Source organism: Aegilops tauschii, chromosome 7, assembly GCF_002575655.3.
Source record: "Aegilops tauschii subsp. strangulata cultivar AL8/78 chromosome 7, Aet v6.0, whole genome shotgun sequence".
NCBI lineage: Eukaryota > Viridiplantae > Streptophyta > Magnoliopsida > Poales > Poaceae > Aegilops > Aegilops tauschii.
This window is the reverse complement of record NC_053041.3, coordinates 166756519-166777151: the sequence shown is the minus strand read 5'-3', so window position 1 is coordinate 166777151 and position 20633 is coordinate 166756519. Positions and strand designations below refer to the sequence as shown.

At 45.8% G+C, this 20633-nt stretch overlaps 1 protein-coding gene across 1 annotated transcript; it reads right to left on the bottom strand.

Moving 5' to 3' along the window:
• Nucleotides 1–4275: 4275 nt before the first annotated feature.
• LOC109755075 (uncharacterized) lies at nt 4276–4821 on the bottom strand. The gene has a single exon (XM_020313960.1). The coding sequence runs from the start codon at nt 4819–4821 to the stop codon at nt 4276–4278; it is 546 nt and encodes a 181-aa protein (XP_020169549.1).
• Between the last annotated feature and the right edge of the window lie 15812 nt (nt 4822–20633).

Below are 20633 nucleotides of genomic sequence, written 5' to 3'. Positions count from 1 at the left end.
GGTTGCTCGCCACTCGGTAGGATTTTTCAAACTTAGGCGAGTACTGGACTGCAGCTAAGCCCCCGAGTGGGAGGGTTGCTCACCACTCGGTAGGATTTTTCAAACTTAGGCGAGTACTGGACTGCAGCTAAGCCCCCGAGTGGGAGGGTTGCTCGCCACTCGGTAGGATTTTTCAAACTTAGGCGAGTACTGGACTGCAGCTAAGCCCCCGAGTGGGAGGGTTGCTCGCCACTCGGTAGGATTTTTCAAACTTAGGCGAGTACTGGACTGCAGCTAAGCCCCTGAGTGGGAGGGTTGCTCGCCACTCGGTAGGATTTTTCAAACTTAGGCGAGTACTGGACTGCAGCTAAGCCCCCGAGTGGGAGGGTTGCTCGCCACTCGGTAGGATTTTTCAAACTTAGGCGAGTACTGGACTACAGCTAAGCCCCCGAGTGGGAGGGTTGCTCGCCACTCAGTAGGATTTTTCAAACTTAGGTGAGTACTGGACTGCAACTAAGCCCCTGAGTGGGAGGGTTGCTCGCCACTCGGTAGGATTTTTCAAACTTAGGCGAGTACTGGACTGCAGCTAAGCCCCCGAGTGGGAGGGTTGCTCGCCACTCGGTAGGATTTTTCAAACTTAGGTGAGTACTGGACTGCAGCTAAGCCCCCGAGTGGGAGGGTTGCTCGCCACTCGGTAGGATTTTTCAAACTTATTAGGCGAGTACTGGATTGCAGCTAAGCCCCCGAGTGGGAGGGTTGCTCGCCACTCGGTAGGATTTTTTCAAACTTAGGCAAAACAGATTCGCAGCTAAGCCTCCAAGTGAGAGGCTTGCTCTCCACTCGGTAGGATTTTTTCAAACTTAGGCGAAACAGATTCGCAGCTAAGCCTCCGAGTGAAAGGCTTGCTCGCCACTCGGTAGAATTTTTCAAACTTAGGCGAAACGGATTCGCAGCTAAGTCGCCCACTGGGGGTTTTAAACACAAGGTTATTCGATGGCAATCATATTTAGGTAACTGTAAAACTCTGTCTTTGATAACCAAACTAAACAGGTGTTTCTTATTACATCTCGACAGACCGAGTGTTTAGGTATAAAAGGGGCGGAGCAGCTCCGCATTCCAAGCACGTGGCTCATCTTTCTTGTGTTCGACGTTGTAGAGGTGGTACGCTCCGTTGTGGAGCACTTTGGTGACGATGAAGGGGCCCTCCCAAGCTGGGGCAAGTTTGTGTGGTTTCTGCTGATCCACTCGAAGAACCAAATCTCCCTCCTGGAAGGCTCGACCTCTAACGTTTCTGGTGTGGAATCGACGCAGGTCTTGCTGATAGATGGTCGACCGAATCAGGGCCATTTCTCTTTCTTCTTCTAGGAGGTCTACTGCGTCCTGCCGTGCTTGCTCTGCTTCAGCCTCTGAGAAAAGCTCGACTCGGGGCGCATTGTGGAGCAAATCACTCAGAAGAACAGTTTCGGCTCCGTAGACCAAGAAGAACGGAGTTCTGCCAGTCGACTGATTGGGAGTTGTCCTTAGACCCCAAAGTACTGACGGAAGTTCATCGACCCAGGCGCCTGCCGCATGCTTGAGATCACGCATCAGTCGAGGTTTAAGACCTTTGAGAATCAATCCATTTGCTCTTTCAGCTTGTCCATTTGACCGGGGATGGGCGACTGAAGCATAGTCGACCCGAGTACCTTGAGAAGCGCAGAATTCTCTAAACTCGTCAGAATCAAAGTTCGACCCATTGTCAGTGATGATGCTGTGTGGCACACCATATCTGAATGTCAACTCTCTGATAAAACTGACAGCAGTACTGGCTTCAAGATTCTTGATAGGCTTGGCTTCAATCCATTTGGTGAACTTGTCGACTGCCACCAGCACATGAGTGAAGCCGCTCCTGCCGGTCCTCAGAGGTCCAACCATATCTAACCCCCAGACAGCAAAAGGCCAGACGAGTGGAATGGTCTTCAGAGCAGACGCAGGCTTGTGGGACATGTTGGAGTAGAATTGGCAACCTTCACACTTGTCCACTATTTCCTTTGCCATTTGATTTGCTCGTGGCCCATAGAATCCCGCTCGGTATGCTTTAGCCACGATGGTCCGAGAGGACGCATGGTGGCCACAGGTCCCCGAGTGGATGTCGTTGAGGATCACTCGACCTTCTTCTGGTGTTATGCACTTCTGACAAACTCCGGTCACACTTTCTCTGAACAGTTGCCCTCTTATCACAGTAAAGGCTTTGGATCGATGGACGATCTGACGAGCTTCTTCTTCATCCTCCAGGAGTTCCTTCCTAAGAATGTATGCGATGTATGGCACAGTCCAGTCGAGAGTAATGACCAAAGCTTCCATAATCAAGTCGACCACGGCTGGGACTTCGACTTCAGTCGGATCGGTCGCGCTCTTTGGCTGTGGGGGCTCTTCAGTGAAGGGATCTTCCTGCACTGAAGGTTTATGAATGCGCTCCAAAAACACATTGCTGGGAACAACTTCTCTCTTGGAACCTATCTTCGCCAAATCATCAGCTGCTTGATTTTTCAGTCGGGGTATATGATGGAGCTCTAACCCCTCAAACTTCTTCTCCAGCTTTCTCACTGCATTACATTAACTAGTCATAGCTGGGCTTCTGACGTCCCACTCCTTCATCACTTGATTAACCACTAAATCTGAGTCACCGTTGACCATGAGGCGACGGACGCCAATTGAAATGGCCATACGTAACCCGTACAGGAGAGCCTCGTATTCAGCTTCATTGTTGGAGGAATCAAAGTGAATCTGGAGAACATAACTGAGCTTGTCTCCTCGGGGGGATACTAATACCACCCCAGCACCAGAACCGTTCATCATCTTGGAGCCATCGAAGAACATGGTCCAATGCTCCGAGTGAACTTGAGTCGGCAATTGCTGTTCAATCCACTTGGCAAGGAAATCAGCGTTTGCTTGGGACTTGATAGCTTTCTTTGCCTCAAACTTGATATCTAAAGGAAGGAGTTCAATTGCCCACTTCGCCACTCGACCAGTTGCATCTCTGTTGTTCAAAATTTCAGACAGTGGCGCATCGCTGACGACTGTAATGGAGTGATCATAAAAACAATGGGCAACCTTCTTCATGGTCATATAGATTCCATATACAAGCTTCTGACAATGCGGGTATCTCTGCTTGGATGGAGTCAAAACTTCCGAAAGATAGTACACTGGGCGCTGAACCTTATAAGCTTTTCCTTCTTCTTCTCGCTCGACCATGAGTACTGTACTGACAACTTGTCCAGTGGCTGCAATATAAAGCAGTAAAGGCTCTTTGCTGATTGGGGCAGCGAGCACCGACTGGGTGGAAAGCAGGGCTTTGAGCTCTGCAAACGCTGCGTCAGCTTCGTCAGTCCACTCAAACTTGTCAGATTTCTTCATCAGTCGGTAAAGAGGCAAGGCCTTTTCACCAAGACAAGAAATGAATCGACTCAAGGCGGCCAAACACCCGGTGAGCTTCTGAACGTCATGTACGCGCACGGGGCGTTTCATTCGGAGGATGGTACCAACTTTCTCTGGGTTTGCGTCGATCCCTCGTTCAGAAACGAGGAAGCCGAGTAACTTCCCACCCGGGACTCCGAATGTGCACCTCGACGGGTTTAGCTTGATATCATACCTTCTCAAGTTGGCAAAGGTTTCGGCAAGGTCAGTCAGCAGGTCGAAACTTTTGCATGAATTAACCACGATGTCATCCATATATGCTTCCACTTTCCGATTGACTTGAGTGAGTAGGCACTTCTGAATCATCCTGATGAATGTGGCTCCGGCGTTCTTGAGGCCGAATGGCATGGTGACATAACAGAAGCACCCGAATGGAGTGATGAAAGCTGTTTTTATCTCATCGGGCCCATACAGTCGGATCTGATGGTACCCGGAATAGGCGTCCAGAAAAGACAGTCGCTCACACCCCGCAGTCGAGTCAATAATCTGGTCGATGCGGGGCAGAGGAAAATGATCTTTCGGGAAGGCCCGATTGATATGCTTGAAGTCAATGCACATGCGAAGCGAGTCGTCCTTCTTGGGGACCATGACAACATTGGCCAACCACTCGGAGTGGTAAATCTCTCGGATGAACTCAGCTGCCAGGAGCCGAGCCACTTCTTCACCAATTGCTTTTCTCTTCTGCACGGCGGACCGTCGAAGATGTTCCTTGACTGGTTTTTCTTTTGAATCGACCCGCAAACGGTGCTCAGCCAGTCCCCTGGGTACACCCGGCATGTCAGAAGGTTTCCATGCGAAGATGTCCCAGTGCTCACGGAGGAACTGGATGAGCGCTTCTTCCTATTTGCTGTTGAGTGTCGTTGAAATATGAGTTAGAGCAGCGTTGGGGTCGGTCGGGTGAATATGAATCGGCTTCGTTTCACTGGTCGACTGAAATGTAGAGTCTGTAGCAGGCTTCTTGGCCCGCAGCAAATCACTCGGATCCGCGTTCTTCTGGTACTCTTGCAATTCAACAACTGCCATTTGTGCATCAGCGATTTTGGAACCGTTCTGAAAGCATTCCTCTGCCTTCTGCCGATTGCCCGTGATGGTGATCACTCCTCTGTGATCGGGCATCTTCAATTTGAGGTATACGTAACATGGCCTACCCAAAATAGCATGATAAGCACTCTGGAAATCCACAACTTCAAACGTCAAATTCTCTTTGCGGTAATTCTTTGAATCACCGAAAACCACGTCCAAGGCGATCTGACCGAGTGACTGAGCCTTCTTGCCAGGTATAACACCATGGAAGCTCATATTGCTTTCTCTCAGCTTGGACATCGGAATGCCCATCTGTTTCAAGGTCTCAGCATAAAGGATGTTCAGGCCACTGCCACCGTCCATCAGCACTTTGGTCAGTTGAGTGCCTTCTACCACAGGGTCGACCACCAATGCTTGCCTCCCAGGGGTGGCTATATGCGTCGGGTGATCAGACTGGTCGAACGTGATGGCGGTCTGAGACCACTTCAAATAACTGGGTGTTGCCGGAGCAACCATGTTCACCTCTCTGTTGATAAATTTCAGTCGACTCTTGCTCTCGACATCAACAAAAATCATCAGAGTGTAGTTGATGTTAGGGAAACCATCATCATCTTCCTCCTTATCTTCACTCTTGTCCAACCCTTTCTCCTTGTCACCGGACTGCTTCTCACGGAACTGTTGGATCAGGAGTCGACACTGTCGAGTGGTATGTTTGGGGTAAATGAAATTGCCTTCTTCATCTTTCTTGGTATGGATGTCACGGGAAATCCAACACATCATTTCCAGCTTGATCCTTTACTTTCTTGGGGGTCCAGGGCCCTTTGGGCTTCCCCTTAAATTCCCTTGAGTCACAGCCAAAGCTTCACCAGGAGCAGCAGGTTCAGCCTTGCGCTTCTGCTTCCGAGTGGACGTACCCCCGGCATCTTGGCCGACTGGTTTGCTCTTCCCACCGCAGAGTTAATCCTCTTCTTCTTCGTTGGCGTACCGAGTGGCTATTTCCATCATCCGAGTCAAGGACATATCCCCTGTCCGCCCGAATTTCAAGACTAGCTCCCGATACTTCACGCCTTCCTTGAAGGCACAAACAGCTTGGTGCTGAGATACATTTTCCACTGTGTGATGCAAAGTGGTCCACCTCTGAAAGTAATCCCTCAAAGTTTTATTCGGTTTCTGCACACAGTGTTGCAGTTCTGTCAGCCCCGCTGGTCGTTTGCAAGTCCCTTCAAAGGTCCTAACAAACACTCTGGCGAGCTCTTCCCAGCTATCTATACTGCCAGGTGTCAACTGAGTCAACCATGCTCTGGCTGAGCCCTCCAACATTAAGGGTAGGTGCTTCATGGCCACTTCATCATTGCCGCCTCCAATCTGCACAGCCACTCGGTAGTCCTCTAGCCAAGTATCAGGCTTAGACTCACCAGTGAACTTGCTGACCCCAGTCGCCAACCTGAAGTTGGGAGGAATCACCGCGACCCTAATGGCTCTGCTAAAACACTCAGGGCCTGAGACATGAACTCTGTTGCCAGTCGGTTGATCCCTGTCACGGCCCTCTCGGTGCGCTCGGTTCCTGTCCACCAAACCTTGAACAAGAATTGATCTTGCATCAAAGCCTGGTTCTCTGGGGTCGACTGGACCTCCACGTCTGCCACTGCGAGGGCGTCTGTCATCATGTTGCCGAGGCACATTCGATCCACTCAGAGGAGGAGGTGTGTGCACTCGACGGCGGTCGTCTCGACCGAGTCGGTGATCATACTGTTTATAGTTCCTGTGATGATCTTGCTGGGGCTCACGTCCCTCACGCCTCAGGGGCGATCTTGGGCTGTGGGCCGACTGAACTGTGTCTGCCCTCACAGATCTGCTGTGGATCCTATTCCGCGACTGAGATACCGTTGTATTCTGCTCTCCTGCCACCCGGAGCAAAGCTCGGATCTGCATCAAACCGCGGCCAGCCTCCGATTGGGAGGGCTGAATCGACTCCGCTATACGAGCTGTAGCGGTGAGATTTCCAATCGGCGTGCGATATACCTGTGGTGGAGGTGGAAAAAGTTGTCGTCGACTGGAATCAGGGATACGCTGCCGACCGCGCTCGTCGAGAGCCCGCTGGAGGGTATACAGTGGAGTGCGTTCAGCCAGGTTGGCCAAGCGCACCTCTTCCAAGGCCCGAGCCTCGGGGGTCTCCCCAACGATGGGAGTGTGGAGTGCATCCATATTGCGGCGGCGAAGCTCTTCCCTCTGCTGCGAAGAAAGTGGTTCGGGATGGTACTCCTCGTGGGCATCCGACGGATCGCCATTGCCATCACCGCCGTCCTCGTGGGGGAAGCCAGGGGGACTACGCGGTCCGTTGACCATCAAAACCTCTATCGCGGGATCGCTGCTGTCGCACTCGGACGCAGTCTCTGCGGAGCCAGTCGAACAGGCCGTAGAGAGTTTCACCGGGCTCGATTGCCGCGACTTGCGGAGTAGCCGACTGGCGGGCCACCGCATGCCTCACCCACCGCTGAAGCCGCGACCTACCGGATCACTTGCGACAGTGTGTGGCGGGGAGTGAGGACATCGCAGGAGCCGACTGGTACTGAGTCGACTGCTGCCGGAGGAGGATGCCGCGAACGCACGCGCGAAAGTGCGTTGCCCCGCGGACGGGGAGCGCCTCAACCTCGAGTGGAGCTTCTTGGAGCCAGGAAGAGTCCTCGGCGATGAAGACGAGCGCGCCGAGAAGGATCTCGCAGCCCTCAGCCAATCATCCGCCGGAAACCATGACGATGGGAATCGGAAAAAAGTGCAACTTCACCGAAAAGTCGCTAAGACACCTGCCCCACGGTGAGCGCCAACTGTCGTGGTCCCAAGTCTGACAGTAGAGGAGGGGGTAGGTATGGAGAGGCAAGATCCCAGCTATGGTGAAGTTGTACACATCAGTGTTCGAGTTCAGGCCCTTCTCGGAGGAAGTAACAACCCTACGTCTCGGAGCCCGGAGGCGGTCGATTGGTTATGTGTGTGTGAGTATTACAGGGGGTGCGAACCCTTGTGCTAGTGGTGGGGGTGGCTTATATAGAGTGCGCCAGGACCCTAGCCAGCCCACGTTACAAGAGGTTCAATGTACATAAAGATGGGGCGTTACTGGTAACGCCAGCATTAAGTGCTATAAATGGTATTGAATACTACAGAATGAACGCCTGACCGTTGCGGTGCCGGTCGACTCCTGATCTTCAATAGGTCGAGTTGTTCTTCATGTAGTCGAGTGATCACAAGAAGGGCAGATCTACGAGTGGTTGATCAGTCGAGTGGATGGCACTCGACGCCTTGGCTGGGCCCTTCCTGTTGTCTTTTGGGTCTCTTTGTTTCCTTGATAATGACCCTGGGTAGGGTTGATAGGTTAGGCCTATGACCCTACCCCAGGTCTATGTCCTCATCAGTAGGCGCCCCCCTACCTCGTGCCTTCCTGGTTGATGTCTTGACATAGGGTCCAAGTCCTCTGGATCACGTTCGTTCCGAAAATCATGTTCCCGAAGGTTTCATTCCGTTTGGACTCCGTTTGATATTCTTTTTCTGTGAAACTCTGAAATAGGCAAAAAAATAGCAATTCTGGGCTGGGCCTCTGGTTAATAGGTTAGTCCCAAAAATAATATAAAAGTGTATAATAAAGCCCAATAATGTCCAAAACAAAATATAATATAGCATGGAACAATCAAAAATTATAGATACGTTGGAGACGTGTCACTCTCTAGTTGGTCGCTTCCCAGTCCCTTTCTAGCCTTCACTTGTACTAAGCGGGAATACTGCTTGTGCATCCACTTCCATAAACCCCAAAGTTATTCCATATGATTCCATCATACCTTCCTATATGCGGTATTTACCTGCCGTTCCAAGTAAATTTGTATGTGCCATACTCTAAACCTTCAAATGAAATTCTGTTTTGTATGCTCGAATAGCTCATGTATCAACTAGGATTGTCTATATCTTCCATGCTAGGTGGGTTATTCTCACGATGAGTGGACTCCGCTCATCATTCACGAGAAAATGGTCGATAATCGGGATGCCCAGTCTCATGCTCAAATCAAATCAAAATAATTGCAAACAAAACTCCCCCAGGACTGTTGTTGGTATGGACGGTACCCGTTGTTTCAGACCAGCCGTGGAGTGTGCTTGTTGGTGGTGGAGGAGTATAAACTTTACCATTCTGTTTGGGAACCGCCTATAATGTGTGTAGCATGGAAGATATCGAGATCTCTTGGTTGTTATGTTGACAATGAAAGTATGCCACTCAAAATATTATTTACCTCTGTTTCAAAACTTGAGCTCTGGCACCTCTGCAAATCCCCGCTTCGCTCTACGAAGGGCATATCTATTTACTTCTATGTTGAGTCATCATCCTCTTATTAAAAAGCACTAGTTGGAGAGCACCGCTGTCATTCGCATGCATTGATATTAATTTACATTGAGTATGACTGTGACTGGATCTCTTTTACCATGACTTACAATGTCTAGTCAATCCTTGATCTTCAGGGGTGCTCTGCATTTATGTTTTGCGGTCTCAGAAAGGGCTAGCGAGATACCATTTTGTTATATCATGTTATGATTGTTTTGAGAAAGTGTTGTCATCCGAGATTTATTATTATTGCTCGCTAGTTGATTATGCCATTGATATGAGTAAACATGAGACCTAAATGTTATTGTGAATATGGTTAGTTCATAATCTTTGCTGAAAACTTGAATGCTGGCTTTACATATTTGCAACAACAAGATCAAACAGAGTTTGTAAAAGTTTTTTTATCACTTTAGTTTGTCAACTGAATTGCTTGAGGACAAGCAAAGGTTTAAGCTTGGGGGAGGTGATACATCTCCGACGTATCTACTTTTCCAAACACTTTTGCCCTTGTTTTGGACTCTAACTTGCATGATTTGAATGGAACTAACCCGGATTGGCGTTGTTTTCAGCATAATTTCCATGGTGTTATTTTTGTGCAGAAATAAAAGTTCTCGGAATGACCTGAAACTTCACGGAGCCACTTTTTGGAATTAATAAAAAATACTGGCGAAAGAATCAACCGACGGGGGCCCACACCTTGGCCACGAGGGTGGGGAGCGCGCCCTAACCCCCTGGGCGCGCCCCCTATCTCGTGGGCCCCCTGGAGCTCCACCGACCTCAACTCCAATTCCATATATTCACGTTCAGGGAGAAAAAAATAAAGGAGAAGGATTCATCGCATTTTATGATACGGAGCCGCCGCCAAGCCCTAATCTCTCTCGGGAGGGCTGATCTGGAGTCCGTTCGGGGCTCCGGAGAGGGGAATCCGTCGCCGTCGTCATCATCAACCATCCTCCATCACCAATTTCATGATGCTCACCGCCGTGCGTGAGTAATCCCATCGTAGGCTTGCTGGACGATGATGGGTTGGATGAGATTTACCATATAATCGAGTTAGTTTTGTTAGGGTTTGTTCCCTAGTATCCATTATGTTCTAAGATTGATGTTGCTATGACTTTGCCATGCTTAATGCTTGTCACTAGGGCCCGAGTGCCATGATTTCAGATCTGAATCTATTATGTTTTCATGAATATATGTGAGTTCTTGATCCTATCTTGCAAGTCAATAGTCACCTATTATGTGTTATGATCCGGCAACCCCGAAGTGACAATAATCAGGACCACTCCCGGTGATGACCGTAGTTTGAGGAGTTCATGTATTCACGAAGTGTTAATGCTTTGGTCGGGTAGTCTATTAAAAGGAGGCCTTAATATCCCTTAGTTTCCAATAGGACCCCGCTGCCACGGGAGGGTAGGACAAAAGATGTCATGCAAGTTCTTTTCCATAAGCACGTATGACTATATTCGGAATACATGCCTACATTACATTGATGAACTGGAGCTAGTTCTGTGTCACCCTATGTTATAACTATTGCATGAGGAATTGCATCCGACATAATTATCCATCATTGATCCATTGCCTACGAGCTTTTCCCATATTAATCTTTGCTTAGTTACATTTCCGTTGCCATTGTTAGGATTGCTATAAAACCGCTACTGTTACTTTTGCCACCGTTACCGTTACTTCCATACTATTTTGCTACTAAATACTTTGCTGCAGATATTAAGTCTTTCAAGTGTGGTTGAATTGACAACTCAACTGCTAATACTTGAGAATATTCTTTGGCTCCCCTTGTGTCGAATCAATAAATTTGGGTTGAATACTCTACCCTCGAAAACTGTTGCGATCCCCTATACTTGTGGGTTATCAAGACTATTTTATGGCGCCGTTGCCGGGGAGCATAGCTCTATTCTTTGAGTCACGTGGGATTTATATTTGTTGATCACTATGAGGAACTTGAAAGATGAAAAAACCAAGATTTTCCCTCAACTACGAGGGGAGGTAAGGAACTGCCATCTAGCTCTCCACTTGATTCACCTTCTGTTTTGAGTAAACTTGCGACACCTACACCTATTATTGATTCTGATAGGTCGCATGTTATTGATGATGCCACTTCTGCTATGCATGATGCTTATGATGAAACTACTTCTATGCTTGATAATACTGTGCCATTAGGTGAATTTCTTGATGAACAACTTGCTAGGGTTAGAGAGAATGAAATTATTGAAACAAATAATATTGATGAAGTGATGATGAAGATTCTCCCCCTAGATATGAATTGCCTGATGTGCCTGAGGGTTATGTTATGGATGAAGAAACTACTAGAGACCTTTTTGCTTGCAAAGATAGATATGATCTTAAGAAACTGTTAGCTAAGCTGAAAGAAAAGTATTTGAATGCTAGAATGAAATATGACCCTGCTTTTGCTACTTCACCTATCTGTATTTCCGATAAGGATTATGATTTCTCTGTCGATCCTGAGTTAATTACTTTGGTTGAATCCGATCCTTTTTATGGCTATGAATCTGAAACTGTTGTGGCACATCTGACTGAATTGAATGATATAGCCACCCTATTCACTCATGAGGAAAAAACTCCTTATACTATATCCTTAAGTTATTTCCGTTCTCATTAAAGGGTGATGCTAAAACATGGTTTAATTCTCTTGCTCCTGGTTGTTTGCGTAGTCCCCAGGATATGATTTATTAGTTCTCTACTAAATATTTCTCCGCTCATAAGAAACAAGCTGCCTTAAGGGAAATATATAATTTTGTGCAAATTGAAGAAGAGAGTCTCCCACAAGATTGGGGGAGGCTTCTCCAATTACTTAATGCTTTGCCTGATCATCCTCTCAAGAAAAATGAAATACTTGATATCTCTTATAATGGACTAACCAATGCTTCCAGAGACCACCTGGATAGTTCTGCTGGTTGTGTTTTTAGGGAAAGGACTGTTGAGCAAGCTGAATTGCTATTGAATAATATATTGAGTAATGATAATGATTGGACACTTCCTGAACCAACTCCTAAGCCAACTCCGAAGAAAAGCGGTATTCTATTTCTCAGTCCTGAAGATATGCAAGAGGCAAAGAAATCTATGAAAGAAAAGGGTATTAAAGCTGAAGATGTTAAGAATTTACCACCTATTGAAGAAATACATGGTCTTAATAACTCGAAACAGGCAGTAAAGGTAAATTCTCTCTATAGATTTGATGAAGGTGATATTCCTCTTAATAAGTCTGCTAGTCAATGCTTGGATGAGTTTGATAATTTTATTGTTAAACAGGAAAACTTCAAGGGTCTTTTACATCTGTGTCCCTAACTCGAACCCACTACTCATATTTGCCCCTAATTTTGAAGCATGCTCAAAATTGCCCCTCTGCCATTAGGTGTCCTTATAGAAATGCCCATCCGTTCTGTTTCCGTCAAGTCAAAGGGCTTTGACCGCTATTTGGATGTTTGCTGGACATTTTGCCCTTGACTCCATGTGTCACTTACATCTGGGACCCACTCTAAAAAAATGAAAAACTCTTACTCTCACCCCCTCTCTCACACACAATTGCATGTGAGCAACAAGGGGTGGACGCAGTAGTAGTCGCGGCTGCCATACCACAATGAATCAAGTGCGCAGGTAAGGGGCAGCGCACCTGCTAGCCCTCTTGTTCTATTAGAGAACAAACAATGTCCAGATCTCGCTGCCATTGACACAGTTCGTTGTTTTCGTGGCAAGAGTGGATCCCAAGCCTCAAAAGCATGTCCATTAGCTTCTTATATTCCTATAGAGTCTTCCCTATGGATGAAATCAACAGAGGTGCCATAAATCGTTGAATTGGTCTTGGTCTTCTCTGCCTCCGATGTCGTGTTGCCGCGCCTCGATCCCCTCGTCTAGGCCGCCCCGACGCTCTCTGTTGGCTTCCTAGTAAATCTGTGATGCTTCTACACCTGCTAGATCCGTCGCCGCCGAGGATTACATCCCCGAGCAGTCGCCCCACAAACAGCCGCTCTCTCCCTAGCGTCGCCGCTCGCCGCGGAAAGCTGTTGTCGTTTCCTCGGTCGTTGATCATCCCACATCTTGTTGTTGTGCTTCCTGACCATGCCGGAGTGCTCGCACCTCCCCATACCTCCTCCGGCGTGTTCCCGCACCATCGAGTAGGACGCCGACGAGCTCGCACACTCGCCGAAGTACAGTGTAATTAGATTAGGGCCATATCCTATTAGTTCAGACTAACCTAGACACTAACCAGCGGGTCCTCTTGTCTAATAATCCAATAAATATTGTTCAACAAATAATTACAGTATGACAAGTGGGCCTATGCATATTTTCTAGGACATTTTTTTGTTTCTTTTCTTGGGCCCCACATGTAAGTGAGAGATAGAGGGGTGTGAGAAAGCGTTTTTTCTTTTTATTTTTTCTCTGTGGGTCCCACATGTAAGTGGCACATGGAGGCAGGGGTAAAATGTCCAGGAAACGTTCGGTAGACGGTCAAAGGCCTTTGACCTAACGGAAACGGCACAGAAGGGCATTTTTATAAGATCACCTAACGGTAGAGGGGCAAATTTGAGTAGGCTTCGAAATTAGGGGTAAATCTGAGTAGGTGGTTCGAGTTAGGGACAGAAATGCAAATGGCCCAAACTTCAATGCTTATGTTGGTAGACAATTGAAACGTAATGCTTATATGATTGAACACTTGAGTGATTATATGTCTAGAGTTAAAGGTGAGCTTAAAATTATTAGTAAACATGCTTCTATGGTTACCACTTAGGTGGAACAAGTACTTAAAGCTCAAGATGATTTTCTCAATGAATTAAATAATAAGAAAAATGATAATGATGTTAGAGTTGTGACTAGAGGGGGTAGATTGACCCAGGAACCTTTGTATCCTGAGGGCCACCCTAAGAGAATTGAGCAAGATTCTCAGAGAACTAATGTTGATGCACCTAGTCCTTCTAAAAAGAAGAAAAAGAAAAATGATAGAACTTTGCATGCTTCAAGTGAACCTTGATGACCCACAAGTATAGGGGATCTATCATAGTCCTTTCGATAAGTAAGAGTGTCAAAACCAACGAGGAGCAGAAGGAAATGACAAGCGGTTTTCAGCAAGGTATTCTCTGCAAGCACTGAAATTATAGGTAATAGATTGTTTTGTGATAAGGTAATTTGTAACGGGTAACAAGTAACAATTGTAAATAAAGTGCAGCAAGATGGCCCAATCCTTTTTGTAGCAAAGGAGAAGCCTGGACAAACTCTTATATAGAGAAAAGCGCTCCCGAGGACACATGGGAATTATCGTCAAGATAGTTTTCATCACGCTCATATGAATCGCGTTCGGTACTTTGATAATTTGATATGTGGGTGGACCGGTGCTTGGGTGCTGTACTTACTTGGACAAGCATCCCACTTATGATTAACTCCTATCGCAAGCATCCGCAACTACAAAAGAAGTATTAAGGTAAACCTAACCATAGCATGAAACATATGGATCCAAATCAGCCCCTTATGAAGCAACGCATAAACTAGGGTTTAAGCTTCTGTCACTCTAGCAACCCATCATCTACTTATTACTTCCCAATGCCTTCCTCTAGGCCCAAACAATGGTGAAGTGTCATGTAGTCGACGTTCACATGACACCACTAGAGGAGAGACAACATACATCTCATCAAAATATCGAATGAATACCAAATTCACATGACTACTTATAGCAAGACTTCTCCCATGTCCTCAGGAACAAAAGTAACTACTCACAAATCATATTCATGTTCATTATCAGAGGGGTATTAATATGCATAATGGATCTGAACATATGATCTTCCACCAAGTAAACCAACTAGCATCAACTACAAGGAGTAATCAACACTACTAGCAACCTACAGGTACCAATCTAAGGTTTGGATACAAAGATTGGATACAAGAGATGAACTAGGGTTTGAGAGGAGATGGTTCTGGTGAAGATGTTGATGAAGATTGACCCCCTCCCGATGAGAGGATCGTTGGTGATGATTTCCCCCTCCCGGAGGGAAGTTTCCCCGGCAGAACAGCTCTGCCGAAGCCCTAGATTGGTTCCGCCAAGGTTCCGCCTCGTGGCGGCGGAGTTTCTTCCCGAAAGCTTGCTTATGATTTTTTTCTCGGACGAAAGACTTCATATAGAAGAAGATGGGCACCGGAGGCCTGCCAAGGGGCCCACGAGGCAGGGGCGCGCCCCCACCCTCGTGGCCAGGCTGTGGGCCCCCTCTGATGGATTCTTTCGCCAGTATTTTTTATTAGTTCCAAAAATAACTTCTATGAAGTTTCAGGACTTTTGGAGCTATGCAGAATAGGTCTCTAATATTGCTCCTTTTCCAGCCCAGAATTCCAGGTGCCGGCATTCTCCCTATTCATGTAAACCTTGTAAAATAAGAGAGAATAGGCATAAGTATTGTGACATAACGTGTAATAACAGCCCATAATGCAATAAATATCGATATAAAAGCATGATGCAAAATGGACGTATCAAACCTGTTGTTGATACACCTGAGAATCCCAATGATATTTCTATTTTTGATGCTGAAACACAATCTCGTAATGAACATGAACCTAGTGATAATGATGATGTTCATGTTGATGCTCAACCTAGCAATAACAATGATGTAGAGATTGAATCTGCTGTTGATCTTGATAATCCACAATCAAAGAATCAACGTTATGATAAGAAAGACTTCGTTGCTAGGAAGCACGGTAAAGAAAGAGAACCATGGGTTCAGAAACCCATTCCTTTTCCTCCTAAACCATCCAAGAAAAAGGATGATGAGGATTTCGAGCGCTTTGCTGAAATGATTAGACCTATCTTTTTGCGTGTGCGTTTGACTGATATGCTTAAAATGAATCCTTATGCTAAGTATATGAAAGATATTGTTACAAATAAAAGAAAGATACCGGAAGCTGAAATTTCCACCATGCTTGCCAATTATACTTTTAAAGTGGAATACCAAAGAAACTAGGAAATCCAGGAGTACCAACTATACCATGCTCCATTAAAAGAAACTATGTTAAAACTGCTTTATGTGATCTTGGAGTCGGTGTTAGTGTTATGCCTCTCTTTTTATATCGTAGACTTGATTTGAATAAGTTGTCACCTACTGAAATATCTTTGCAAATGGCCGATAAATCAACTGCTATACCTGTCGGTATTTGTGAGGATGTGCCTGTTGTGGTTGCAAACGTTACTATTTTAACGGACTTTGTTATTCTTGATATTCCCGAGGACGATAGTATGTCTATTATCCTTGGTAGACCCTTTTTGAATACTGCAGGGGCTGTTATTGATTGCAACAAGGGCAATGTCACTTTTCATGTTAATGGTAATGAGCATACGGTACACTTTCCGAGGAAACAACCTCAAGTCCACAGTATCAATTCTATTGGAAAAATTTCAACAATTATTATTGGAGGTTTTGAATTTCCTCTTCCTACCGTCAAGAAGAAATATGATATTCTTATTATTGGAGACATGCATATCCCCGTTGAGTAACCTAGTGTTATTCGAAATTCTCCGGTTTCATGTTATTCGGAAAGAGTTTGTTAACAAGACTTGATCAACCTTGTTAGTGGATTCCTTTTTGATGAGCATGAGATGGATGAAGTTAGAAAGCACAACTCTCTGTATCCTCCTTTTACTTTCTGTTATTTCGAGTAAATAAAGCATAAATAGCATTTTCTGTCTATTTTCTGAATTATCCTTGCAATAAAAATACCCCAAAAATAAAATTTCTCCAAATGCCCCGAAAATGAAATATGATTTTTTGTAGAATATTTAAGAATATCTGGCACTGAGAACATACCACGGGGCCCACCATTTGGCCACGAGGGTGCAGGGCGCGCCCATCCCCCTGGGCCGCGCCCCCCTGCCTCGTGGGCCCCATGTGGACCCCCTCCACTTATTCCAGCACCCACACACTTCATCTTCCTCTAGAAAAAATTCTCCCATAGCTCAAACTCGTGTTCTAGCTCATCTTGCTGCCATTTTCGATCTCCTTGCTCAGAGCTCCATTCACAAAACTGTTCTGGGGGATTGTTCTTCGGTGTGTGACTCCTCCAATGGTCCAATTAGTTTTTGTTCTAGTGCTTTATTTATTGCAATTTTTTGCTGCTAAGGTGACCATGTTCTTGAGCTCGCATGTCAAACTTATATGGTCAAAAGTAGTTTTAATGCATGATTTAGCCTCTAGGCACTTGTGGGAGTAGTTGCTATCACTACAAAAAAAATACACTTCCGTGATGATACGTGTTTGTCACAGTAGGTCGCGTTTTCTGTCATGCATGGACATCCATGACAAATTTATGACAGAATCAAGATAGTCATACCTGTGCTGTCGTAGAAGTGTTCCATGACATTACCAAAATTATCATCACGGAAGTGTCCACTTCCATGACGATAAATCGCGCGTCACAGAAGTGCTTTCATCAAGGGTGACCGACACGTGGCATCCACCGTAACGGAACACCGTTAAGCTATCGGGTCGGATTTTGGATCCGATAACCCGTTAACAGCCACGACCAATGCCGATTTTCCACGTGTAAAATTCTCATTGGCTGACGGATCCACGCGTCAGCTCCGCGTTGGCACAGGTGTCACTCATCAAACAGTCAAGATGGGCCTATGATATGTTGACACGTGGACCGGCCCGAAAGTGGCCCACAAAGTTTAAATGGGCCGGCCCAACCGAAGGCCCATAAGATTTAGCGGACCATAATGGGCCAGCCCAGCTAAAGGCCCACAAAATTTAGCGGACCATAATGGACCGGCCCAGCTAAAGGCCCACACGATTTTGCAGACCATAATGGGCCGGCCCAGCTAAAGGCCCATAGGATTTTGCGGACCACAATGGGCCGGCCCAGCTAAAGGCCCACAAGATTCTGCAGACCATAATGGGCCGGCCCAGCTAAAGCCCCAACATTCTCTGTCAAATCGGCCCGTCAAAAGCCTGTCCTAAACTTGTCATCAACGCGGCCCATGGTCACTTTTGGCCCGTTAACAGTCCGCTAAGTAATTGGGCCGAATTACGGCTCGGTGTATTTCCGGCCTGTTAAAGGTCCGGCTTCATTTGGGCCCATTTACAGGCCATCAAAACTTTCGGCCCATAAACGACCGTGAAGGATTTGGGTCATATTCGGCCATGTCTGACATTCGGCCTATTAGAGGCCCACTATAGATTTGGGCCACTTTCAGACTGTTGTCATTTTCGGCCTGTTAACGCCGGACATAAACCATGGGCCATATGTGGCCCAACGTCATATCGGGCCCATTAACGGCCCATATAAAGATGACGATAATCTAGCCCGACCGAAGTTCCGGCCTGTTAAAGGCCCGTGTATTAGGTCGGCGCATTTACGGCCCGTCCGAATTTCGGCCTGTCAAAGATCCGCATCGCAAATGGGCCACCATTTCGGCCTGCTAAGTCCAGTGGGTTATTTGGCACAATCAGGGCCCAATCTCACATTCAGTCTATTAAAGGCCCATGTTTTTTATGGGCTCGAGATATTTACACCTGTAAACGGCCTATTTTTACTGAGGGCCCAAATTATGTTTAGGCCTGTTAAAGGCCCACTATGGGCACAGGCCTACCAGAAAAATATGAAAGCTTATGCTGATTAAGGCCCAGATATTTTTAGTGGGCTACATGCCAATTTCGGCCCGTAATCGTTTTTAGCCCAATTGGAATGGGCCCGACGAATGTTGGCATGTTGGGCTCCTACAAAGCTTTCGGCCGAATACATTACTAAGATAAACCTACACTATACAAAAATAGCGTCGTAATTACTGCAGCCTGTGGCACCATCATAAATGTTGTATCACAACAAAATAAATTCCAACCATACAACAAAAGGCCTGTTGGCATAAAGTTTACAGTCCTTCCAGATAAAAGCACCATCAGATGTATAGAAGCACAGATCATTTGACCTGAGTGCTAATGTTTCAGGCTGTAGAATCTGATGGAGCAGCACGATCTCCACCTTTTTCTGCCATTGCTCTTGAACAACGAAGCGAATGTCTGATAGTCTGGTTTCAAAACCATTCATATCTTGACGACATTTCTCAACCACTATTCTTGTTTCCGAAACAACGTCCATTAAGGATTGGACTTGTGTCTGGAGCATAGATATATCACTCTGTCTAGCAGGAAGATTTTGTTCAGTAGGCGATTTGGACGAGGTTACCTTGACAACCAACCCAGAATTACACAGGAAGGTGCTTTTTGCACTGTTAGTGGAGAGATACTGACGCACTTCAGCAAGAGGCGACATTGTGCCTGTAGTAGCCTCGTCACCTTCAGGTGGTTGTGGCTGTTCAATCATTTGTTCCATAGCTTCCTGAAAGTTTGAACTTGTAGATTAGTGTACTAGATAAGTTACTAATGAGACAAAAACAAACAAAGTAGGTTAAACATTTATACATAGCTTATTTTGGTGAACTACTGTAATACATTAGCATGTATTGTAGTGCCAACTACATAATAAAATCACTTTCGGAACATATGTCCATGTAGCATGCCTACTGTATTGTCTATTTCCTCACATTCGTTGACATCTAAGGATAAAGAGACATGGTTTAAAGTAGGATGAACATAGTATGACATCATTCATATCATGGGCAAACAGATATAAAACAAACAGGCTATTTTATCATTGTGTGCGCACGTGAACATAACAACTAGATTACAGATCAAGACCAAAAGAATATCCTTCATCTCTTTTAAACCATGTAAGGTGAAATGATACGTTAAGAAAACTATGTATAAAAGTGAACAGAGTAACTGACATTGGCTGCAAACCAAGTAGTTAAATGAAAACATCACGGTACCAATCAGTTCAAGGCAGGAGGAGTAAGGACTTACAACAACGTCTTGAACTGGTGTGCTCATGCCCTTCATCTTGCTGGTGTGGCAATCCTTGAATATTTGCACTGCATTCGGTTTAGGTTCTTTTTGGTCCGCACGGGTTTTCCTCTGTATTTGGAACAAGTCAATATAGATATGATAATATGGCACAAAAAAAGAAGGAAGTAGCAACTATTTACAAGAGCCTCGCAGTGTGCAATATAGCTACGAGATCCTGTTGTCTGTTGGAATTTCACTTTAGAACAGTTGGTTTTGTTCTTCAAATAGTTAGCCTAGAAGAAGATGCACTTGTAAGGCACATACATAAATACAAGTTCAATATGTGGTCTGATCAAATACATATAGCCTACCTGATACTTTGGATCAGACCAGTGTTTAACGAGGGCTGTCCAGTCTTCATCTGTAATATATTCCACTGGAGATGTTTGGGCTATTTCATTGTTAGCCTTGCCTTCAAAGTGAGATTTTCTAAGGTGGTACCGATACTGTCGCAGACCAGACTGAAAAACATGAGTGCATGCTTGTTTAGTTGCATCATCTTTCGGATCCGACTTGAACCTCATCTGTTGAAAAAATAATGTGAGTCTTATTAGGAGGAAGCTAGAAAGTATGGGACAGAGCAAGACAATATTACTAATTGCAATGAATAACATTACTTACGGATAAATGGTCAAGGAAGGTGTTAAACTGGGTATTGTCTTTCTCATTCCTGTACTGGATCCATGTTGGGAGGATACGTGCATGACACCTAACGGCAACGGCTGCCTCTGATATTAACTTAGCTGACTCTGTAGCATCACGTGGCCTTTTTAAACCTGCCTCAAAATGGATCTCCATTCTTCCTCCTTAAGATTTTTTTTAATCTGTCAAGCATTATCCCTGATGTCTGTTTCCGCTTGCACCGTGGTGCTAGTTCAACAAAGAATATGGAAAGTGTTAGTGTA